This window comes from Cervus elaphus, chromosome 19, assembly GCF_910594005.1.
Source record: "Cervus elaphus chromosome 19, mCerEla1.1, whole genome shotgun sequence".
Lineage (NCBI taxonomy): Eukaryota > Metazoa > Chordata > Mammalia > Artiodactyla > Cervidae > Cervus > Cervus elaphus.
In genome coordinates this window covers 54432097-54458232 of record NC_057833.1, presented here as the reverse complement: position 1 = coordinate 54458232, position 26136 = coordinate 54432097, and the positions used below count along the sequence as shown (strand labels likewise).

The 26136-nt window shown below is 43.6% G+C and overlaps 1 protein-coding gene across 4 annotated transcripts in view; it reads right to left on the bottom strand.

The window, feature by feature from the left end:
• Positions 1-25919, bottom strand: part of B4GALT4 (beta-1,4-galactosyltransferase 4) — a 41602-nt gene extending 15683 nt beyond the window's left edge. For 2 of the 4 annotated variants that reach the window (XM_043874234.1, XM_043874231.1), the window contains exons 1-6: positions 25791-25919; positions 15175-15570; positions 11575-11807; positions 9038-9225; positions 2973-3095; positions 1007-1111 (exon numbers count right to left, since the gene is read on the bottom strand). In XM_043874234.1, coding sequence (XP_043730169.1) covers positions 1007-1111; positions 2973-3095; positions 9038-9225; positions 11575-11807; positions 15175-15427 — 902 coding nt within the window. In that variant the 5' untranslated portion in view covers positions 15428-15570; positions 25791-25919. Of the gene's footprint in view, positions 1-1006; positions 1112-2972; positions 3096-9037; positions 9226-11574; positions 11808-15174; positions 15571-23990; positions 24060-25790 lie in introns of all 4 variants that reach the window. The other 2 variants (XM_043874232.1, XM_043874233.1) reach the window with 2 other exon arrangements.
• Positions 25920-26136: the final 217 nt, after the last annotated feature.

Sequence of the window (26136 nt, the reverse complement as noted above, 5' to 3'; positions counted from 1 at the left end):
CCGAACTTGTCTAGAATCCTCACCTGAATAAACCAACTGTTTAAAAAAATTTTTAAGCATTTATGAGATAATCAGGGAAATTCTGAACATTAATTGGACATCTGATAACAGTAAAGAAATACTGCTAATTTTATTTTAGGTATGATAAAGGTGGCTTCCTAGGTGGCACAGTGGTAAAGAATCTGCCTACCATAGCAGGAGACATAGGTTCAATCCCTGGGTCGGGAAGATCTCTTGGAGTAGGAAATGGCAACCCAGTCCAGTATTCTTGCCAGGAAAATCCCAAAGACAAAGGAGCCTGGCGGGCTGCAGTCCATGGGGTCGCAAAGCTGCTGCTGCTGCTAAGTCACTGCAGTCATGTCCAACTCTGTGCGAACCCGTAGACGGCAGCCCATCAGGCTCCCCCGTCCCTGGGATTCTCCAGGCAAGGACACTGGAGTGGGTTGCCATTTCCTCCTCCAATGCATGAAAGTGAAAAGTGAAAGTGAAGTAGCTCAGTTGTGTCCGACTCTTAGCAACCCCATGGACTGCAGCCTACCAGGCTCCTCTGTCCACGGGATATTCCAGGCAAGAGTACTAGAGTGGGGTACTATTGCCTTCTCCAGGGGTTGCAAAGAGTCAGACACAACTGAGCATGCACGCACATGATAATGGTACTGCAATTTGTTTTTTTAGTACTTCTTTTATTTTAAGGATACATATTGAATTATTTACACATGAAATGCTGTGATATCTGATTTGCTTCTAAACAATCCAGTGGGTGAGGAGAAGAAAGTGAGAGAAAAAAAGAGAGGCTATGAATTGATAACTATTGAAACTGGATATGGGGTATGTCTATGTGAGAATTCAATAGACTATTCCCTTTGCTTTGGGGTCTGTTTGAAAAATTACCTTAAGAAAAAGCTCTGAACAAAATAAACTGGTTTATCTGATCAAATCTGGCATACGACTATGGACTGAAGAGACTAAACAGGTAGCCTGTCAGGCACGTGACTCCAGGACTTACCGTTCTATATTCACCTCATTGCCTTGGTCTCTCTTGTGGAAGATCATAGTATATTTACCCACTTCAGGCAGTGGCCGGGTTATTTTCATTCTATGAAGTTCAACCCTGGAAAAATAACAGAGGTGTTTAAAGAAAAATTCTGTTCCACTTATCCGCCACTAGGCACTTAAGAAAAAAATCACTTGCAAAAATTTATATACATATGCCCATACATATATCTTGATTATTTCTGGTATTTTAAAAAAAGAATTTTCTTATGTTGAACTCAGGCAATAAATCCATAAAAGAATCACACTTAACATTTACTAATGAGGTGCAAAGATGTATCAATACACAGTTTGTTGTTTTCCAAAAACAGCTGAGAAAATAGATCTTTAAAAGGCCAAGTCTCTCAGGATCCCTAATTTACCTAGCGTTTTCTTCTTTAAGGAAAGTACAACTGCTAAAGGTCACAAACCTAGATTCAAAACTAGACTTTATTATTTACAACCTTGGGGAAGTCAGTTCACTATTCCAGACCTGGGTTTCCTCAACTGTAAAATAGCAATGGTACATACAGTTGATCTGACAGGCTCAAACAAGACAATCCATGTGGAAGATCCTTTGCAAAATGTGTACTCTATAAGCATAAAGAGGGTGGTGCCTGTTGCACAGGTGAGTAAATAAGTATTAAAGAAATTTCCACAAAATTTTTATGCTCAAATCAGTTGGTTTATTGATAGCATTAATCAAGAACCACTCTGGAGGCTATGATGTTGAAAGCAAACTTGGGGGCTCCCTTTTACATTGAAGCCAAAGAGCAACAGGAAAAACAGAATGAAAATCCATCACCAATGTAAAATTCTACTAACCATCCCATCTGGGAAGTAAAAAGGAGCTGGGGAATATGATGGATACGTTGGCTGAGCCCTTGCTATTCCTGCCCTGCAATCTAGCAGGCATCTTCTGTCCACTTCATAAGCCATGGCCACACAGGTTGCTGATGGGCTGGGCCATGAAGTACGCTGCCTATCACTACAGCCATCCCTAAGCAGCCTTTGGTCAGAGAGATCCGTTCCCTCCTGCCAAAAACACTGCAGAGACTCTCAGCCTAGACTTGGGAACAAGACCAACCTGGAGCCATGGCTTCCTCATGCTGAAGCAATGGAAAAGCAAAGGAAATCTGCTGGAAGCCACACATCTATTAATTCAGAGCCCCAGCTGAGAGGTTTTCTTTCTAAGAGGCAACAATAGGAGGATGGGGGGGTATCCTAACAGAAAGACCTCGTTAATACAAGTCTGAATATACTGGCCCCAGGCTCTTGATAAAAATTACTTAATTCTGGGAGTTAGGGATACCCATAACTATCTGGCCACGAAACCCAAGTTGAGGAAAAGGGGCTGAGAGAGGAGACCAGGCATATTCCCTGTGAATCCTCCAGAGTGAGAAAAAGTCCAAGAGAATCTGAGGTCATGCCAGCAGCTCTGGGTTATGCCAGCAGCTGCTCCCGCAGAGCGTGGGAGAGGGCATCCTGGCTTACTCCAGGGTGTGTGACTGGCACTCCCTGCTGTGCACAACACTGGGAACCTCCAGTGTCACCTGGGCTCTGAGAGAAGGCAGAGGCTTAGAGGAGACTTCTGGCCACTTTCCTCAGACTGTAGCTTTACAGACACTCTAGTCGGGGACTTCCCATTCACTGGTGAGACCCTATCTCAGTAGCTAAGACCTGCTGACAAGTCCACAGACACCTCCATCAACACTCCTGGACCCCAGGCATCCATAAGCCAGAACTGGACCATCCTCTGTCATTTCTAAACCGCCAGTGGCAAAGAGCAATTTGGGCCACCTTGTTCACCCCCCTCCCCACCCTCTGCCACCCTTCTAGGACAAGTTCGAGCCTCATGACCTGCTGGCCTGGCATCCACAGGGACCACACGCAACTACAGCTAGCAGACCCCGTGAAGGGGACATGTCTCTGTTGTTCACCTGAGTCTGAGGTCATCGTCTTCGCCTCCCCATCCCCAGTAGTTGTTAGAGAATCCATTCACCTTGAAAAATTGCTCTCGACTTAGGGCAGTAACACCCCCAAAATATCCACTGTAACGTAACCTGAAAGAGAGGAGAGAGAAGGTGAGAAGGTTAGCAGCAAGTTCTTTTGTTCTCTACAGCTGCTCCAGACTCTCGGACTGCAGGGCAGGCGTGTTCTGAAGACTGTGCTCTCTAACCTGTCCACTCCTGCTCCAGAGCCACCTCCCCACACTCCTGGCCTTCCAACCTCTGTCTAGACAGGCTCTCTAAGCAAGGTGCCACCCACCTTTGGTTGTTCATGGTTGTGTGCAGAGGTCTACACAGGTACCTGTACATGTCCATCGTAACATCAGACCTGGATGACAGACTTCATCTCACGTGTAAATCCAGTAAATAGTTTTGTGACAAACAGTTGTGGGTTAAGAAGAACTCTAAGGCTGGGTCCAGGTTAGGCATTAAATTTTGCGAAGGACAGGGAAGCCTGGTGTGCTATAGTCCATGGGGTTGCAAAGAGTCAAGACATGACCGAGCGACTGAACAACGACGAAGACATGACTGAACAACAACAGAATGGTTTTTCACTTTTACTTTTTTTAGGGAGTGGGGTGGAGGGCAGGAGACAGCTCCTGAACACACTTTGCATGCAAACCTCCACTTTTATGCAAATCTCCATCTCAGAGCCTGTCTCCTGGAGAACCCGACATACCTTACCAACCCTGAGGGCTCCAGCGTGGGCAACTAGGTAGATGACAACACCTGCCACAGAAACAGGGTATACAAACCAATAATTGGGTTTGGAGAAGGAGACAAATTATGATTTGGATAAGCTGAATTTGAGGTTCTCATGGGACTTCTGCCAGTGGGAAAAAGGATACAGGGTCCAAGTTCAATACGGAAGAGTAGTTACAGAGATAGCTTCGGAAATAAGCTGTCAAGAGGTGGTACCTCAGGGCACAAGAGTAGCAAAAGTTGCCTGAAGACAATGCAGTAAGTAAAGAGAGAAGAGTGTAGAGGGCTGAGCTGTGGGGATACCAACAAGGAAAAGGGAAAGAACAGAGGCACTGGCCAGAGAGCACGTCCCACTCATTTAGGACTAATGGATTATTGGCAGACAGACTAGCAAATCTGAGAAATAAAGACATCCCTTAGAACACGGCAACCATTTAGAAACGCAAATGAAGGCAGCTTAACAACTTGGATGTTACTGAATAAGAGAACGTGAATATACGGAGGACTTCCTACTTTAATTAATGTCAGTTCAAAGTATTCCAGGACCAATGAAATATTTCTGCTTTTCCACATAAGAAGGAAAACCAAAAGGAAAGATCAATCATCATGTAGACCAGTCCCCAATCTTTTTGGCACCAGGGACCAGTTTTGTGGAAGACAGTTTTTCCGTGGACAATGCAGGAGTGAGAGGAGGATGGTTTGGGGGTGATTCAAGCACATTACATTTATTGTGCACGTCATTACTAATTATTATTACATCAGGTCCACCTCAGATCACCAGGCATTAGATCCCAGCGGTCAGGGACCCCTGATGTTGACACTTGCCATCTAACAGATGAAGTCCCAAAAGTTAATTTGTAGCTCAGCTGTTTGTTTCTATGCTCTGAGTACAGATGGGATGGACCCTGCTTAACCCACAATGGAAACAGATTTACTTATACACCCCCAACCTAAAACAAACAAAAAGAACAAAGTGCTCAGAAGACAGGTGTTATTGACCAAGACATCAACTACAGTGACTTGTTGCCATGGTGACTGGGCACTGTTTGGCTGGGAAGGGATTTCTAAACTACCTTAAGACCAGCAGCTTCATCAGGACCCTGAGTGGAATCACTGCTCAGGCATAACCTGCAGAGCACCAACAAGGGGTCACCAGGAGGGAACAGCACAGATGACTTGGAGTCATCTATTAAGTAACTATTGTCCACTGGGTGCAAAGCAGCTGGCTGAACACTGGAATAAGTGGGCCCAGCCTCACACACGGTTGACAGTCCAACAAGAGAGGTGACTGTTCTCGGGGTTCTGAGGAAGGAGACGACAACATCAGGGCAAGTGGGCCTGGAAGGATTCAGAGAGGTAGAAAAATGGGGGGACCTCCTGGCAATCAGGGGCTTCCCTGGTGGCTCAGATGGTAAAGAATCTGCCTGCGATACGGGAGACCAGGTTCAATCCCTGAGTTGGGAAAATCCCCTGAAGAAGGGAATGGCTACCCACTCCCATATTCCTGCCTGAAGAATTCCATGGACAGAAGAGCCTGGAGGGCTACAGTTCACAGGATCACAAAGAGTCAGACACGGGTGAGTGACTAACATCTGGTGACCCGAACTCCATCAGGAAAAGCAGAGAGGGAGAAAGGTACAGGCTGTCTGCGGAGAATCTGAGACCTGTTCAGCTGCAGTAGGAGGTGCAGCAGGAGACCAACTGGAAAGAAAGGTTCAAGAATTATCAGTTTCTCAGTTGCCTCTTAGGTGCCAAACATCTACATGTTTATTGTTCATTGCTCCTGGTTTTTCTTCTTACCTGCTACTGCTGCTAAGTCACTTCAGTCATGTCTGACTCTGTGCGACCCCATCCCTGGGATTCTCCAAGCAAGAACACTGGAGTGGGTTGCCATTTCCTTCTCCAATGCATAAAAGTGAAAAGTGAAAGTGAAGTCGCTCAGTCATGTCTGACTCTTCACGATCCCATGGGCTGCAGCCTACCAGGCTCCTCCGTCCATGGGATTTTCCAGGCAAGAGTACTGGAGTGGGGTGCCATTACCTTCTCCGTTTCTTCTTACCTAGAAAAGCATAAATGTTTGATTGGTCCAGAGACAGTTTTACTTATTTTTAAAGGCCCAAGGGTGGGGGAAATGCAGTCATAAAATAATAATAGAGTCCTTGTAGAAAGCAGGAAGGTATCAAAGGAATTCTTGGCAACAAAATGTCACACGGCCTAGAAGAGATCTTTATCACCAACATAATCATGGGGAGAAACAAGATTTATTTCTATCTTCACAGACACTGAGATAGTTGAGACAAGTTACTTAAACTTCTTTCCTCTGCATGTGTGTAAAGTGAAAACATTTCTTGCACTTCTCTTTGTACTCAACAGGCAGTTGTGACAATACTATGCAGATTTAAGCTCTATGGTGCATGGACACATAGTTACCAGCAGGGGGCAGACACTTAGTTGCCCACAACTGACTGCAACTGCCAGCAACTAGAGAGATTCTGCCCAAAAGAGGAAAGGCAAGAAGTAAGAGGGATGAAGACAACTCCCGTATTGTATGCAAGCCTCCCTGGACCACAAGAGATGAGGCCGTTTACATGATACATACAGAAAAACTGAAAAATATAAAGGACAAACCAGGACCAGAGGAAAACTTAAATCAGAAAATTAGAATAGGAAATACATTAGAACTCTGACCTGAAATAAGACTCTTTCAGCTTCTACAAGAAGGTCATAGATTTGGCTCCCAGCTTCTTGCATCCAGATCAAAAGAGGAGACACATTCAACCACATGATTTACATTAGGAAAACTGTCAGTTATTCAAGGAAGACAAAGACTGCCAGATATCTAGTTATAAAAGAAACATTTGGCCAAAAAACAGCAAGATTCATAAGGGGCTGTTTTTAGACCGTGTGGCATCTGATAAAACCCACAATCATCATACCAAAGTTATACTCCAGATCGGTTCCCAGCAGGAATGCCCAAGAGCTCATTTTCTTATGGTCCAGCTTAAAGCAGAGATAAAATCTAGAATCCCAACAAAAGGGCTGTCCTTGAAATAATCCAGTGTATCCATACTCCAAAAACAAACAAAAGAACAATCCTGTGTGACTATAATTTCTCACCACAGTGTTTAGAAAGACTGGGCAATGGGAAGTTATCATCCACGTCAAGGGTCTGAAGTATAGTATTCTTTATTGTAGAAAGTGACATCTCATTACCAGTAAGTGAGCAGATAATTGCCATGCTTCTGAAAATACCAAGGTACCCGGATATGATACACTGCTTTCTTCAACGCAGAGGTGGCTCAGAGACCAGACACCAAAACCTCCAGAAAATGATCAAGTTTCCCAAAAGAAAAAATCCTGGGATTCTCTTCCGGACCTTCCCCTGCCCTCCTGCCCCACTGTCCCTGGAGCCTGGAGGCAGGAGTGGGCCTTTGCCCTCATCTTCTCCCCTCCTGCCTGGCTCCATCCCGCACACCAAAGGCCAGCTGAACTAAGCTTTCTCCTTCATCCTCTGGATCCATCCCACACACCATAGGCCAGCTGAATTGAGCTTTCTCCTGTCATTCTCCGGTTCTAACCGTGTGTCAGCAGCATTCTGATACCTTCCACAGGAACTCCAAATGCCTTACCAGACTGAATAAGGGCTGCCTAACCTGGCCCCTGTCCAGTCTCATCTCTAGCCTCTCCTCCTTCCACCATCCCAGACATTCATTCTCCAGCACTAATGAGCCACCTGCCTTTCCTCCAAACCTGTGCCACATTCTCTCTTGCTTCCATGTCTGGGAACTCTGCTGGGAAGCTCCCATTGATTCCACAAGATAAAGGTGCCACGTTTCCTGAACAACAGCTTTAAACCCTTCCCTAGGTGTTCCTTAAAGTCAGTGTGCTCTCACCCACTGTAGTTTATTCTAGGAGTTTATTTACATCCCATACTTTAAACAGGGACTGGATTTACAGTCTATCAGTTCAGTTCAGTCACTCAGTCGTGTCCCACTCTTTGAGACTCCATGGACTGCAGCACGCCAGACTTCCCTGTCTATGACCAACTCCCAGAGCTTACTCAAACTCATGTCCATCGAGTCAGTGATGCCATCCAACTATCTCATCCTCTGTCTGTACAGTCTTACCTGAGGCAAAAATTCCCTGCAGTCAGTGTTACTCCTGGAAAACTCTTAAATAGTCCAAAGTGATAAACCTACATACTAACAACAACATGGAAACCAAGACCAAGGGAGGCATCAAGAGATTGTGCTCACTTCCTGGAGTAGACCCTGATGGAATTTCCCTTATTATTTTATAGCTGTCTCTTCCTCTGCCTCACCACTCCCATACTCTCCCCCTCATTAACAAGCGCTTCTAGTTGAATTTGCACAAGAGAAGTGCAAAGCTGACACAGCTCCACTCCACATGCCCGTCTCCCCACACACACCAGGAAGCACTGTGAGGGCAGGCACTCTCCTTTCTTCTGACTGGTCTCCTGGCCCCAGCATAGTAAGCACCCCATATGTGAGCACACGTGACAGGAAGGGCTTGGGGAAGGCTGACAGATAAGTGTGCACACATATAAGTGAACATGTAGTTTCACTTTTGGGAAAGCTTCCTGCTCACTATTTCCTCTCAGTTCTTTTCAAATAGGAACTTATTAATAAACTAAGACTGAAAAGCACCTATGCCTCTCCTGAGGGAAGGGGTGGGGTGGGGAATGGAAGCAGAAATGACGGTGTCTAGCTCTTCCCACAGTGGTTTTAAGAGAAAGGGACTTGTCCTGGGTGTCCCAGCTCCCGGGCAGACCACTCGATGCACATGCCCCTCCCAGGCTCCCCCTGGACTCTAGAAAGACGCCACAGTCTGGAAAGAGACATCACAGTCTCACAAAAGAGGCCTAAAAGCTGACCTGGGTGCTCCCTCTCTTTGCCTCCTAGAGACAGAAGTCAGGGACAGATAGATAAGTTACTGTAGCCCTACTCAGTGTGGGAGCGCTTAGCAAAGTTCTACCAGGCGGGCCCTGCAGGCAAGTCTGGCCACCATGTGCAATGTTTAGATTATTTTCCCTCTCCTGTTCTCTCCCCCTTTATCTTTGTGATCTTCTGCCAAAGCGTTTGTAGGACTTTTTCCTAATTAGAAAAAAAATCTAATTTCTCTAATTCCTGTTTTAAACTTTGAAGGAGCTGTCATGAACCATTCTTCCTATTTCTCATTTTCTGCAGACACCCCCAGATACTATGTCTCCACAGCCTTGATGACAACAGGCCAGGCATCCTGACCCCAGCCAGCCATGAGCAAAGCCACCTTACCTGTACCCCGTGCTGTTCCTGCCAACCACCAGATGCCTGGGCTGATCCTCACACCTGTAAAGGTTCAAATCATTCTCAGGTACCAGGTCCACATCGTGGAATATGAAACAGTCCCAAATTTCATCCTTGAGAGCTTCTATATAGCCCACATTCAGGAGTTTGGCACGATTAAACTTCTTACTTCCAGCCTGTAGATATGGAAATTACAACTTGAAAAGTTCCTAAGACAAGATTTCACACTGTGTCCCTCTTCATTTCACATGCAGGAGTAGGCATTATTCTCTAATGCACAAGAATATACAGATGACATGAAAATCTGACACAGTAGACTGAATTAACAATAACGGACCCTTTGTGTTTTTCTTTATGCTTCATACATACTTATATCCCATAACTAAAAGCACCTTAAAATGAAAGACTGTTGTTTAATGGGTTTAGAGTTTCAGTTTTGCAGGAAAAAAGATGAGCTGAGATCAATTGCACAATAATATGAATATACTAAACACTCCTGAACCATACAATAAAAATGGTTAAGATGGTATATGTTATGTGTGTTTTATAACAATTTTTTAAAAAAACATATTTTTTAAAAGTTTTTACTAATAAAGAAACTCAAAAAATCTTTAAACATACCTTTATTTATTCCATGTAAAACTAAAAAACCTTTCTTATATACTAGTCATGACAAGTAGTATCACTGCTTCACTGTTCAACTCTCAGCTAATCCCAATCATAGCCCATGTAACAAATCTACACTAAGCTCCCCAAAAATACAGCTGGCCAGAAAGAATCAAAAAATCTTAACCTAGGGACTTCTCTGCTGATCTGATGGTTATAACTCTAAACTTCCACTGCAGGGGGGTTGGGTTCAATCCCTGGTTAGGGAATTAAGATCCCACATGCGGCACGGTGAGGTCCACAAAAAAAAAGGAAAAGAAATCTTGATCTATAAATAGAGAGGTCTACTGCTAATATTCCTAAGCTACTTAAAAGTCTCATGGAATCATTATGAAAGAATCCTGTTTTAACAGTTAATGGCAGACGCTAATCCTCACAGTGGCCTGACAGAGGGGATTCATTACCAGGTAAGAAAAGAACATAAATCAACAGTAACATAATCAAAGCTATAGTATGAAAAAAAATTTACACTAGTAATTTTTTCATGGCTACTTGAATCAAATTCCTTAAGAATAGATTCCAGTTCAGTAAACAGTTTATCATAACAAAAGTACAGGCAATTCTCAAAACTCACCACAGTACTTCCCTGAAAAGAATAACATAAAGCAGACACATTTTTCTACTCATAAAAATATCATATGCTGGGGGCTGCTGATTTGAGTAAGAACTCTGAATGACTAACAGTGTTAAAAACAAAAATAATGACAAACCAGTATAACAGTTAATTTTTTTCAAATCCTCAGAAAATGGGCATAGATGTTTTATGTGTATATATATATACACATATATACATATACATATATATATATATACAATTTCTAAGAGTCCCAGTTTATTACAATGTATATATTGCAGAATAACATCTTCTGATCTGTCAAAAGTTTTCCTAAGACAAATGTTACCAGTTATAACTGATATTAGGCATGTAGTTAATTATTTTCCCTATATTCAATGGAGGAAGAAATGGCAACCCACTCCAGTATTCTTACCTGGAAAATTCCAGGGACAGGGGAGCCTGGTGGGCTACAGTCCATGGAGCCACAAAGAGTCAGACACAACTGAGCACTTGCCTTCATAGCATTTGTAAGGATTTGAGGGGGAATTATTTGGATGGCCCAGGATAATTTTTAAAAGATAGCCATAAAAGAGATATTTAAGTTGATGTCTTATTTTTCTTTCCGTATATGTTAAAACCAAATAGAGGCATCTTAAATCACCTGCTTCATTTAGAGCAAAACTCTTCAAAAGCAGCCTATACTTATACTTACTGTGTTCCTACTAACTCATGCTTCTGAAAGTCACAAAACTGAATCAAAAAGTGAAAACTACCAAAAAAAAAAAAAAAAAAAGAAAAAAAAAAAAAGTGAAAACTAAACATAATGTTTTATGTAATAGATAGTGGCAAAGTTAAAGGCGGAGAGGTAGAGAGAGTTATAGAATTCCATGGTGATTAGCACAAAGCAGTCAACTCCTCTGTCTAGTTCCCCCTCAAAGAGCCAAGCTCAATAATAAAGCATGGTTCCAACATCTCACCGTGTAATGAAGAGCAAATGCAGAAGGCAATGTAAGGTCAAGACCAGGGGAATATCTCAGGGCAGTCATTGGCTAACATGGAAGGGCTCACAAAAGAAAACAGGCTTCCTCCAGATGTTCACTAAAGACCAAGTAAAATTTCTCAGCACTTATCCCATTATTCCAAAATCTGGGACAAGAAACTCCTTTACTCCTGTCAAGGATAAATGAGTTAAGAGACCTCACTTTTAGTGATGGTTAGACGCTCTTTTACCCAAGACAGACAAAGAGCCACAAAGAGAGGGGAGTCTGGAGGGCAGAGGCCTTGTCCACCCCCCCAGACTCACCTGGTGGATGACGTAGATGCCATAGTCCAGCTGCTGCCTCTGCAAGAAGGGGTGAAGGTGTTCCAGCAGGTACAGCAGGTGCTTCTCCCTGTGCCGGTGAGGGATGAGGATGGCAACCCGCTGCAAAGCCCTGCACTCCTCAGGGCGATACCGGCCTCTGTGCACCTCGGGGTTCTCTGCCTGGACTTCCTCCAGAGTGAGATCTGGCTTGAACACGAGCTTGGTCTGGCCTTCTACAATAAACACAGGACACAGGAACTAACAGGAGCAAGCTTATCACGTGTTGATAGCCTTGCAGGAGCTAGTACATGCCACACACTTTGAACATTGCCTGGCACACCATAAGCACTATTGTAAAGCCTCCTTTGGTCACGAAATATAAACCACAGAACCACAGAATCTATGACTCAGGTTATTGGCAAAAAAAAGCAAATGACATACAAAAGCAGTCCCCTGTGGCAGAGTAACCAGTTCTGGTTCTCTGATTCATCCGTACAAGGAAATATACTCTGTCCTGATGACCCTGGTGAAGAGCAGAGATCAGGGGCAGACTAAATAACTTCAAATTTGCTCTAATCTCTTTTCCTTCTCAAAATTCCAAAGGAGGGGGAAAAAATAACAGGAAGCCTCACCCATGGAATGAATGAATACACGAACGAATAATAAATCCAACTTTTTGGTTGTCATTAAAAAAAGCTCCAAAGGAGGGTGAAGTCTCCTAAAAATCAAGGCATTCCAGGACTTCCCTGGTGGTCTGGTGGTTAACAGTCCACTTGCCGATGCAGGGGTTCGATAACCAGATTGGGAAGATTCCACAGAGCCAACTAAGCCTGAAGGCTACACCTACTGAAGCCCGTGCACCAAAGCCCATGCTCTGCAACAAGAGAAGCCACCACAATGAGAAGCCCTCACACCGCAACTAGAGAGGAGGTCCCCACTTGCTGCAACTAGAGAAAACCTGCATGCAGCAACAAAGACCCAACAAGGCCAAAAATAATTTTTTTTAAAAATTAAAAGCAAAAAAAAAATAAATAAAATAAATAAAAAAAAATTAAAAGCATTCCATGGAATCAAGCTCATGGACAAAGACCTTTTCCCTAAAGTCCTTCCCTAAGCTCTTAAGAGCCATACTAACTCCTTGAAGGTAAAACAGTGAAAAGAAAGAGAAACTCACCTCCCTCCCTAACTCAACAATAACAGGTATGTGCAACACCGTTAAAAACCCTCCCACTGTTTCACACGGCAGATATCCCCAATGGGGCCTTTGCTCAGCAAGTCTGGACACAGCCTGGCTGGATGAAACCCAAGACCATCCACGGTAACCAATCTCACACAAGTCTTTAAAGATACAGCTGAAGCCACTGACCCTACCCTCAGATCTGAATGAACAGGAAATACCGACTGGTAAGGGAGGAGGCAGGGCTCTCGTTAGGGAACAGAGCCACACATTTTAAAACTCCTCATATCTTGGTCAGGCTGTAAAATCTCAAGATGCTTGCAACTGCACTATCCTCTTCTGAGCAAAGCAGTCGCCTGCTTTTCCCATGTATGTCACTATGCCTTGCTTCATGTGACCATCCTCCACGCTGGCCATGGCCAAAAGACAATAGCACCAAGAGCAGGTAACTGCTTCCAGACACCTAGAGAAAATAACTGACCTACAAGACCCTTTTCAGAAGGGTCTACACATGAGACAGGGTTAGCAGGCAATAATGCCCTAACAACAAACAGTAAGAAAAGGAGTTATAAGGAAAAGCAAGCTACCAGAGCTGCTGGGAGACGATGCGATGGATGGCTGCTGCGATGTTTTCCTACGTAGCCTGTTCATAAATCCCATCATCTGGGCTAACTGGACCATGTCTCAGTTCCTGGCCCCTGAGAGAACACCAAGAAACAGGTTTGATGAAAACCAGTGCCCCTGCTCACTCTCTCATGGTCACCACTTTCAACGTACCTAATCTTGAGTACCTGGTTCCACTAGCTCTAGCGTTCTCCCTTAGCGCCCCCATGATATTTTCTCAAGTTCTGTCCCTCCCTGGGTCACTAATGGTCTATCCTGATTCATTACTACTGCATCACCCTTTGGATCCATATGCACTATTGTGTCACTGCCCATCTGTTTCCATGAATATATCTGTTGCTTAAGTATGTTGAGAGGATTTTGAACAAGGGGCATGATGCAGTCAGATCTGTGTTTCAATAACTCATTTTCCCATCTCAACTTGGGTAATTTGTGAGCAGAATGAGTTCCCTCAAACAATCAGGAAAAATGTTTTGGCTTTTCTGTGACTGAGTAAAGGGAAGCAGCATGCCAGTATGGGCACTGTATGAGTCTGAGAGTCACTCAGGAAAAGAGTCTGTTGGTTTTGTGTAACTACGTGCAAGAGGCCTCTGAAGAGCCCAAGACTGACCGCAGCGTGCTAAGTGGGTGTATGCAGAGAGCCACCTCTGAAAGACCACAGGGGAGTTCTGAACTTCACAGAGCTAGAAAGGATCACCCTGCCTTCATCCTGCCTGCACACTGTCTCCTGGGAAAGAAAGTCAAACATGAGACAATACGCTGACCAACACAACAACAGAAACAAAGGCAGGCACACAGGGAGCCTGAGATTAACTCCAGGACAGTCCCAGAAAACTTTCTGGGAGAGAAGTGATCTAAACCACACATCTGATGACTAAACATGAATCCGCCAGACCCACATGGGTTGAGGAAAGGCATTCTGGAAAGATACTCTGAGGATTATCTGGAGAACTACAAGGTCTTAGATGTTCTAGGGGCGGTCTGATATAACCTCTGTGGGTTAGACAGAATGTTGCTGTGGAGTTTTTCCTAATTAATGTGCTTCCTAAGACCAACTTACTGTTCATTTAAAGTGAAAGGCAAGGCATTAGAGGAGAATCCACACATACAACATATTTAAGTAATAAACTAAGACAACACTGAAAAACTACTATCCTGTCCCTTGACTCCATACCGAGGGCCAAGGGAGTGCTAACAGATGTGATACGAATGGAGGCTTGGATGTGCTGGAATTTCTCCACCCTTGTTCTCTGGATGCCAGGAGAATAAGTCCAGGTTAGCCTGCTGATCCAGGAGGGTGAGAAACACATGGAGCAGAGCCACCAGCCTAGGGCTACTGACCCCCAGTTCATCACACGTGCCTACTGACATGCCTGCTGAGATTTCTGCGGCTGGATGATCAAACTGGGGATATTCATATAATAAATATAATATGTCCACAATATGAATACAGCTCACAAACATAATGCTGAGCAACAGAAGCCAGACATAAAAGAGTACATAGCATATTTACTGTATGGAGTACATACTATGTTTCCAATTACATACAGTTTCAAAAATAGGAAAAACCTAATGGCTGGTATTATAAACTTGGAGTACGGGTAGTGACAAAAAGAAGCATGGGAGCTTCTGGGATTCTGGGAAGAGTCCATTTCTTAATTTATATCCTGGTTCCACAGGTATGTTCATTTTGTGAATCTTGAGTGTACACTTCTGCTTTTTGTACTTTTCTGTACATTTGTTATATTTAAATAAAAAGTGTATGTACTACTTGTAAAAAAGGAAAAACAAATACTTACTGAGATATGGAGACACAGAAGGGCAGTTGTCAAGTTTTGCTTTTTCCACAAATGCTTCATCCGTCACAGTTCCTTTCTTCCCTAAAACGACACCCTTGCTCAAACTAGCCACAAGATCCTTTGCTTTAGGTATCTCTTGAATAGCACCCACAAAGTAGTTACTGGTGGCCCACCCAACCACTGTCAGGCACAAGGTAAAAAGCAACAGCAATCGGAATCTGTAGGAAAGGTGGAAAGTCACGTTGAAGTTCATGTCTTTGATTATGTGAGCAATAGGTATCTCTCGGCCTCCACTGCAGGCAGGAAGCTTCAAGTTCAGCTATTCCAATCTGCAAACTTGATGACAACTGATTGTGCGATGCCTGCTTTTGTTTGGGCGTTCTGCTCCAAAAATCCCTGAAATGCAATCACAAAGACGTGCTGTTTCAGATGGAAATCCTAACCTGAAATAATACTCACCAGCACACACTGAAAACCTGTCCCCAACTGATCTTGACTGTAACAGGAAAGGAGTTCTCCAGTGAGAGCTTAAAGATCAGAAAACCAGAGATTTTGGAGGTAGAAGGTTCCAGCCATCTATACATCACAGGAGTTCTCTCTCTAGGTTATCACCCCAGCTGTCATTCACTCCAGAAGAAAAGCCATTTCCAGATGTCACACAGGTGGAGAAGGCAAAGGAGAGCCGATCATTGCCTCCTCAGTTCTGAGCTGGCACAGCTCCAAGTTCAGCCCTAATGGTTCTCTCTGCCTTGATTGTCCCTTCTTGGCACAGCTTTAAGAGAAGGTGAACTCTTGTTCCAGAGCATATTTTGACTCAAAGAGAAAATATGGGAAAAGACAAAAAGCTCTTCCCTGTGAAGAGCTGGAAAAACTTGTTTCTTGAAACAGAGATGAAAAATCAACAGTTTTTCAGTTATAAATGTTACAGCCATGATAAAGTACAAGGCACACCCCAACAGCTGGGGAAGAGGGCAGAGGACACAAAAGGATGCCAACACAGGAGGCAAGAATCTGCAAGAATAACAGGCTACAGCACAGCATTTCAGATCTGGGGTTTGGGTTTAGACAGAAAGTATGAGACCTCACACCCATCACTTCACTGGGCCTTGGTCTCCTTACCTGTAAAATGGGGGTAAAAACTGTACCTTCCTAGAGAGTTATTGAGGGAGTGGATGACCTAACACATTAATACAAAAAGTGTCAGCCCACCTCCTGATGCACAGTGCATGCACACATGCTCGGTCGCTTCAGTCGTGTCCAACTCTTTGCGACCCCGTGGGCTGCAATCCGCCAGGCTCCTCTGTTCATTGGATTCTCCAGGCAAGAATACTGGAGTGGGTAGGCATGCCCTCCTCCAGAGTATCTTCCCGACTCAGGGATCATACCTGCATCTCTTACATCTCCTGCACTGGCAGGCGGGTTCTTCACCACTAGTACGCCCTGAAGACCCCTAAGTGGTGACTGTCACTGCTGTGTTACATTATTTACATGAATGACTCTAGACTAGGGATGACCTGCAGGATGACCGCTGGTGGCTGCCAGAATCACCACTCTGCTGTGCTGCATTTCTGTCACTATGAAATTGCCTTTCTCATTTCATACTTCAATTGCATGTACTAGGATAGTATGAGAGATGCCTATGCTCTTCGTTACTAACAAAAATTCAGTTTCTGAGGCCACATAGTTGAGGGTCCTCCCTGGACCATGGTAACCACACTAAGGTGATGAAAGCTACTTGGCAAGGCCCCACATCTTCTCTGCATTACCGAAACCACGTCCCTTCTCAAATCCTAAGTGTGTCGTCGTAAGAGCGTGGAAAACGCGAAAGCCAGGATGCTGATAATCTCCACAGCAAACATACCCTCAATTAAATGGAGAGGATAGAGACCAAACTATATTCCCTGCCAAAATAACACAAAAACATGTACAGTTAAATCTTAAGTAATAAAAAGAAAAGCAGAAAAAGTCTATCTGTGAATATGATTACCACTAAAATGATAGAAATCAGAAAACTCTAGAAAGAAACAGAACCAAAAGTTAGCAATGATTCTATTAGGAATATGGGATTAGCCAGGGGTGCTTTTTTTCCTTTTTTCTTTCATTGTTGGAAAAGGATAACACACTTTTGTCCTTTTGTAATGAAAACAAATTTGATTTTTTAAATGAGGTGTGGGGATGTGGTAATTTACTGTGAAAAACAAAACAACCCTAGCAACTCTCAAGACAGCCTCATACTTACTAAAGGGTAGTATTCCAAAATTTTAGCCTAGATGAGTTTGAGGGAAACCTAGGAAGCATTCCTCTCTAGACACAATGTTATAAATGGTGGTTAGGTTCCTGGATCAAACCGCAAAAGAGAAGATCTGACCCAGGAAGCAATTAAACAGTATGGCCTGTGCTTAGGGTCTTGTGAAGGCATCACAAGTAAATGCTGAAGACAGTAATAACTCATTAGATTAATCGTTAAAAAGAGGAGTGATTCACTTGTGCATTTATTCTGTGCCATGTACTGGGAGTTCAATCACTTATATTAACTTATTTCTCAACTTTGTGAGTTTAGAATTATTAGTCTCCTCATTTTAAAGAGGAGAAAACAAAGGTTTAGAGATTACGGAACTTGCCAGAGACCACAAAACTATTAATAGTAAGTGGTGGAGCTGGGGTATGAGCCCATGTGTTCAGTTCCAAAGCCTGGGCTTCTGCCACATCCTTCACATGGATGTTGCTATCTCTCTCCTCCCCTTGGTGCCTGGGTGTGCCCAGCACAAACCCTTGAAATATGCAGCCTTCTACCTCTCTCCTCCTGTCCCTCTGTTTGAGACTGTCTTTGAAATGGTTTCCTGGAGGTCTGTTTCCTTCCCTCCAGGTAACGGGCAAGTCTGCAGGTTCCTGGAGCCAGACTCTCTCACAGACTTAACTGCAGAAGGCTTGAATGGCCATCGTTAATGTTTTTGATAAAATCTCACTCTTGGAAAACTTAGTCAGGGAACATTGTTTTTCTAAGAGCTGCTATGCCTATAGAGGAGCAGTGTTTCAATAGAGATCTGCCCAGCCTGCTTATCAGCTAAGTGATCGAAGGCAAATACTCTTACCACATTTCCATTTCCTCAGCTACGAAACAATTATAAAAAATTAACTTATCTTACAACACTGCTGTAAGAATTTAATGAGATGATGCTTCAGTCACACCTAGCACATTCTCACAGACATAATAAATAGTTATTGACTCTGATTACCAATGTGATTCACGCTTAAATTTTATCAGAATGCTAACCAAGGTAATGTTATCTCTGGAATTACATATTGAAATACATATTGAATAATTTTATTTTCTATTTCTCTGTTATTTCCTATTTTCTTTCAATGAGTATATACTATGTTTGTAATTTTTTTTAAATGATCTTTTCTAAAGAAAGTCCTTTTTAGGGCAAGTCATTTCTGGTTGGTGTTTGGGAAAATGTCATCAGATTGGAGTTACCTGTAAAAATATTTAAATAAAGGAGAGTCCCTGAACTCTCCCTTAATTTCTCTTTCAATTAAGGCTATCTTAAAGTGACAGGAGGACCATAGTTATAGAGAACAAATTCAGGTAATGTGAAAGAAGTTATTTTAGGGCAAGTCTCACCACCTTTTTCCTTCTTAGGTCTGCCCTAGAGTTAGCTCAAAATGATGATGTTCTCATAATTTTGTTCTTTCTCCTCTCAATTTAACCAGTCTTTTCTGAGCACCCGCTATTTTCAGGCACAGTGCTAGGCACCAAAAGAATTAAGATATAGTCTTTGTACTCAGAGTTTATTTTCAACCTTTCTTTCGATTTTAATGTCTGCAATTCATTTTCAAATATGCCACCCCAACCCTGAAAACAGGGAAACAGATGAAATAAGACTGGCAAAACACTGAAAAGTATTGAGTAAGGTGACAGGTGCCTGAGAGTTTCATTTTCTTTTTCACCCTACTTTTTTGAAGGCTTGGAATTTTCCATTAAAAAAAAATCTAGCACAGAAGACAAGCTATGCTACTGCTGCTAAATCACTTCAGTTGTGTCCGACTCTGTGCGACCCCATCCCTGGGATTCTCCAGGCAAGAACACTGGAGTGGGTTGCCATTTCCTTCTCCAATGCATAAAAGTGAAAAGTGAAAGTGAAGTCGCTCAGTCATGTCTGACTCTTCGAGACCCCATGGGCTGCAGCCTACCAGGCTCCTCCGTCCATGGGATTTTCCAGGCAAGAGTACTGGAGTGGGGTGTCATTGCCTTCTCCAAAGACAAGCTATAACAAAGGTCAAATCAGCATAAATGCTAAGTATCATTATCATTCTTAGAGAATCTCTACATGCACACATTTTTATAGCACCATGGGAGACCAGGGGAAGACACCAAGTGTCACTCCATAAATACTCACTGAGCACTTATGCACCCAGGGAGAAGGGGTGTGGTTTTCATTCAGCAGCCAAGAACACTAAAATCAGCATTCCAGTGTCTCTAAATCCATCTGGTAATCCTGCACACACAGGATGTCTAGAGTGCGCAAAATGTGGCACCAGGCACATGGTCCTACTCCTTTGAGTTTCTCTGGGATAGCACCAATGGAAAGGCTAGCATTTCGCTACTCCTTTTACCACTGCAGAGTTCCTCAGAGCAGACTACTTGCACACATACTGTCCTACTTTCCTCAGAATTAAAGCTCCTTTACCTGGCTTTTCAGTGATCATTGCCCAGACCCTAAACAAGCAATGGTTCTGTGAAAATTAATGAAGAGAAACCCAACTGAAGTGGAATTGGGAGGCCAGAAGGGGAGACACAGATCACATCAATACAGACTTCTTGCATCTCTGACAGGAAGTGTTGCAACTACTGCCACTAGCAGGAGGAGGAAGCTTCTCTCCTAGTCTGGTGACACCTCAGCCAATGAGAGACTGTCACAACTGAGCCAGTGAAAAGCCACCATACTTCAAACTCCCAGTTTCGTCCAATGGACTTTTTTTTTTTTTTTCAATAACAGCCCCTCCCAATTTCCCCCTCTCCTCTATAAAAGAGTTTCCTTTCCTTTGCTTATCAGACTTGCATGTGGTTTGACACAGTTGTATGTTCCAAACTGCAATTCGTTACTTCTCCTGAATAAACTCATTTTGCTTGTAAAGTAACTGGCTGTTTTACTGGCAAGGGAAGGATAGAAATGATAACAGCCATTTACACGTACAGGTCATTTAAACTCAAGACTGTGCTCCTAATGGACAAAACTGGAAGCATCTGAGCAAGAAAATAATGATAACATTGTATTTTAATCCACAGAATAAAATGAATATCCATTAGTCCATACTGATATAAACGATCAAATAAATAAATGGGAAAGGGCAGCTCTTTCTTACAATAAATTTTCAATTAATAAAGAAGCAGGAAATGGGGGGGGGATCACCATTAGGCAGACATCACTGTAAATAACTGTGGCAGACAAGATCCCCCAATTGGTGCTAAAATTAGTAGGTAAAAATTTGAGGATAAACAGTTTACATAGTCTCAAAGTATCTCCTCTCAAATAATATAGTCCAAGCTGTGGTTTTTCCAGTAGTCATTGACGGATGGGAGAGTTGGACCATAAACAAGGTTGAACACCAAAGAACTGATGCTTTCAAACTGTGATGCTAGAGAAGACACTTGAAAGTACCGTGGGCTGCAAGGAGACCAAACCACTCAGTCCTAAAGGAAATCAACCCTGAATATTCACTGGAAGGACTGATGCTGAAGTTCCAATACTTTGGCCACCTAATGGGAAGAGCCAACTCACTGGAAAAGACCCTGATGCTGAGAAAAATTGGGGGCAGGAGAAGGGGATGACAGAAGACGAGATGGTTGGGTGGCATCACCGACTCAATGGGCATGAGTTCGAGCAAGCTCCAGGGGATAGTTAAGGACAGGGAAGCCTGGCATGAGGCAGTCCATGGGATCGCAAAGAGTCAGACAAGACTGAGCGACTAAAAAACAAACAACAAAGGGAAAGAGTAACTTTACAGTGAAGAAACCTAGCAGATATCACCTTAACTAGCAATCAACGTTAACATCATCAGTGATAAGACCTATCAACCTCATGAATCAGTGACGAATTGCACTCTACCAAATAACTAATCAGTACTTTTCTACAAAATATCTTCATTCTACAAAACAACTGGTACTCTTCAAAAAGGTCAAGATAATGAAGAATAAGGCAAAACTGAGGAATTACTTAGACTGAAGGAGACTAAGGGGAAATAACTAAATGCAAGGTAGGATCCTTGACAGCATATGCAAACAGAAAAAAATTCATTGGCAGGAAAACTGATGAAATTCAAATAAAGTCTATCGTTGATAGTATTGATAACCGAACAATGGTTCTGTAAAGGATCAATATAAGGGAAGTTGAGTGAATTCTCTGTACAATATTTGCAACTTTTCTCTAAGTCTAAAATTAATTACAACTAAAGCTAAAAAGTCAAAGGCTGTGTATATCCAAGTCAACATACAGCAGTGAGGTTAACTTAATTCTCAAGGAGAATCACTATTTCTTTGTATTCCTAGTGCCTCACACTGACCTGACACATAATAGGTGCTAAATTTGGTAAATATTGAATGACTTTCTAGGATACACTAGTTGAAATACATAAGAACATACAATAATCCCCAACTACTACTAAAATAAATGTGACATAGTATAAAAGGAAAAAAAAATAAAGATTAATAAAGAAGGGGAAAAATTAACTGGGCATAAAATTCCATTTAGGGAAGATTTTTAAAACTGAAAAAGGCTCAACCCCATGCTAGCTTTCTTTGGTTTACTAACACCAATGCTTTTCTAAGGGTACAGGCCCTATCTCTAATAAATGACGCTTTCTCTTAGTCATGCCCACCACCTTTTGCTCCTCTACCACTGACTTTTCAAAAGCAGTACTTCTCTTTTCTGACTCTAGGAGGAGATTGCTGTTTAGCCTGCCACTACCTCCCTGAACCCATGGAGCACACCAGAGCCTCCTGGGCAAGAAGGGCCTGATGGTACGGCATCACCTATTTTACAAGGGTTGGCATGAAACAGTCAGGAAACAGGAAATAAATTCAACCGGGAAAGGACTGAAATTGTTTCATTTAGTCTATGTTATGCAGCATGAAAGGATTCATAAGAATTTCCAATGGGGGATTTTAATGGAGGCTCATTGTGTATTTGTGCGTCATTCTGAGTTATCCCAGAGAACGCTACAGTGCGGTCAGCTGAAGTTCCCTTTCTGCCATTATTAGAAGCACATCAATGAGAGGCTGAAGAAGGTCTGAGGTAATGGAAAAAACAAGGGTTTTGAAGCCACGAAAGCTAATTCAAATCTGGTTACCAGATGCATGAATGGTGCTGGGCAAGTGACCTAAAGCTGAGTCTGTTTTGCCATTTATTTTAAAAACATTTTTCACAGTGTGATTTCAAGAATGCCTATATCAAATGCAGAGGGAAATATGTTAAGATTGCAGATTCCTGGGCCCTGCTCCAGAGCTAATGGATTAGAACACCTGGGCCTGGGACTCAGGAAAATGAATTTTTAACAAGCTCCCCAGGTGACTCTTATACGCATTAAAGTTTGAGAACTGATGAAATAAGAGATTGGACCTGTAATGCAATAGATCTTCAGAAACATTCCATTTTCCTTCTGGTGAGGCAAAGCAGTAAGAAGATATGTGAAAAGAAGATGTTTAAAATGCATTTGAATAGCTTTCGACTCCATCATTTAGAAAATTATTCTAAGAAATAATCAGACAGGTAAACCATGATACTCAAACCAACATTACTTAAAACAACCAAAAATTCAAAAGAATCAAAATGCTAACAATAGGGACAACAGACAGAGATTTGCTCGGTAGTGTCCGACTCTTTGCGACCCCACAAACTGTCACCCATTAGGCTCCTCTGTCCATGGGATTCTCCAGGCAAGAATGCTAGAAAGTGAAAGTGAAGTCGCTCAGTTGTGTCCGACTCTGCAACCCCATGGACTATAGCCTACCAGGGTCCTTCGTCCATGGGGTTTTCCAGGCAAGAATACTAAAGTGGGCTGTCATTTCCTTTTCCAGGGAATTTTATCAACCCAGGGATCAAACCTGGGTCTCCAGCATTGCAGGCAGATTCTTTACCATCTGAGCCATCAGGGAAGCTGATTGAATTAATTACAATACCTACATATGATGGCACACATGCTTTCCTTAAAATGGCACTTAAAAATTTAACTACACAGGAAAATACTCAAGATAGCTAAGAGAAAAAAAAAAACAGAACATAAAAATGTACGTAGAATACAATCCACATTATGCTACGTATGTGTGGTGTACATGCCTTTTATATATAAAACGCCAGAAAGAGTTACTGGTGACTGTCTCTTAATAATAGAGAAATATTATTTCTTCACAATCTATTTTTTTAAAAATAGGGTTATAATCAGAAACGAAGTTTTTTTTTCTGATGACTATGTAGTTTTTCTTTAAAATATATTAAAATTTAGAGATGACACAATAGACAGGGATTATAATTTACCTAAGTTTATTAGCAATTTATTAACATAACTAGTAAGGAAATCTGTTTTAAAGAGGCCTCAATGAGCCCAAATCTTAAAAAACTTCAGAAGGGGTCAATAATCTCCCATGCCAGAGAACTTTGTGGTCTCTCTTTGCAATTCCTATTCCTAGGCTCCATCCCCAGGAGATCTTTATTTCCAAGGCCCAAGGTGGGGCCAGGTAATCAATATTTTGGGTTTGAGAAACCATTGTTCATCGATGGCTTTTCTAAAAAAAAAGAGAGAAGAAAACCACCACTGACTTGCTTTGAATGTTTCCACTTTGAATTAAAGATCTTCTAAGAAACAGTTCTCAAGTCTTGCATGCATTTCTGGAAAAAACACACATTATTAATAGCTCAGTTTAAACTAGATACCAAAAGCTTATTCTATCAAGTGGCACCTAAAATACACTAAGAGTTTTATTGCCCCCTGCAACACTGTGTGGTCAAACAGCTCAGTACTGCTCTTTAACAGATGTTTTTAATCAGATTAAAAATGCACGCTGAAGGGAAGCAAGATATGCCACACCAAAATAGGCCACTTTGACACACTGATTATTTTGAATTAAAGTTACTTAACAGCCTGTGTAAGGACACTTAACCCTTCTTTCTTCCCCTAAAAGCAGAAATAAATCCCACGGAAAAGGTGCCTTTTCTATAACAGGAGGGCACCAGGATCAGGCATCCTTATTATCAGAGATAAGAAGCAAGGTGGAGAGCTAAGTACAACAAACCTTAATACTTTTTCATTAATTTACTACCCCAAACCCAAACTTCTTTGTCTTACCAATTCTTCACATATGTGGTGTTTCTTTGTCTAAAAGATATAAAGGCTGCCTGCTTTGGTTACTTCTTTGAGCCTCATATTTTTAAGGGATCCCACTGGCATGAAATTAAATTTGGTTTTCTCCTGTTAATTTGTTATATGTCAGTCCAACTTAATTATTAGTCTAGCCAAAGAACCTAGAAGGGGTCAAGAAGAAAAGTTTTTCTCCCCTACAACACAAACAGGCACGTGAAAATTTTGCACTTTCATAGGGTTTAAAGGCCAACCCAGCTCTAGAAGATAAAATTCCAAAAGGAACACTATGGTCCTATTAAGCATTATCTCCAGAGTGATATTCCAGCACTCCAGCCCCCTTGTTCAGCCCGGGTGCCTAGGACAGCCCTCCACCCCTCTTTTGAAGCCCACTTTCTCAGCCTGGACCCTGAATCTTAGCCATCTCTATCCGAGATTCCTTGACTTTCTCGCATCCTCAATGTTATTTTTCTTTTTTAACAGAAATTTAGAAGTTAAACAAACAAACTGCACCCCCAACCTTCAAACGACTGTGTTCCTCCTGCTCACTTTCATCACCCGACGGCTGTGCCCGGGCCGCCTCCTCATCGCTCACCCACTCTTGAACACCGTGCAAGCCGGCACAGGCCCACGCTATCGATAACTGCTCTCCCGAGGCCACCAACCCAAAGGCCCTTCCTCAGCCCCCATCCTCATGGGCTTTGGATCAACAGACAGTGGATGGACGCAGAGCCAGACTAAGAGTAGAGAGCTGATACACTTCACCATTCAGTCGATCCTCACCACTAGCCGGCCCCTCCCTGCAGGCCACAGGCTGGGATCAGCGGGTGGGTTTCCCAGCAGAAACCCGGGGAAAGAGAGCTCCAAAGAGGAAGGGGCATCTTCACGCTGATGCTCCCCGCACGGACAGAGGTGCTGGTGGCGACCCCAGAACCGTGACGCGGGGCCTCGGGGGATGACCCCTGGATTCCTACCTGACAGCATCTCGCTTGGCCATCCCTCCGGCAGCAGAGAGAGCGCCGCAGTGGTGCCCTCACCTAAGCGGGTGCCTCCCGCTGGGCTCGGCCTCCGCAGGCCCCCTGCCCGGCCCCGCCGCCCGGGAGGAGGCAGGACAGCCCTCCGAGGCCCGGCCCGCGCGCGCCTAGCCGCAACCCGGGGACCGACCCGCCCTGCCGCCCGGCGATGCCCACACGGCGCCCGTCGCCCTCCGCGTGAAACCTTCCGTCCCGGGCACCGGTGGAGCGGAGGCCCCACGAACTCACCCCAGACGCCGCGGCGACGAGCACCGCCCGCAGAAAGCGGAGACGCGGAGCAAAGGCTGTGGGGACCGCCCTCGCCGCCGGGAGGAGGCTCCACTCGTCTGCTCCGCCCCCGCCCGCGTCGGGAGTCGCTACGGCCAGGCCCCGGGCGGGTCTGCGCGGTCCTCCGCTGGGCGGGCCCGACGGATGCCAGCCCTCCACCCCCTACCCTCGGTCTCCTCCCCGCTCCGCTCCCCGCGGCGACCCAAGGGCAAGCTGGAGGGAAAACGACCGCTTGTTCTTTGGGTGATCTTAATAAAGCCCTGTGCCAATACTGCGCGAGGGTCTGGGCACTTCCCAAATTACATCC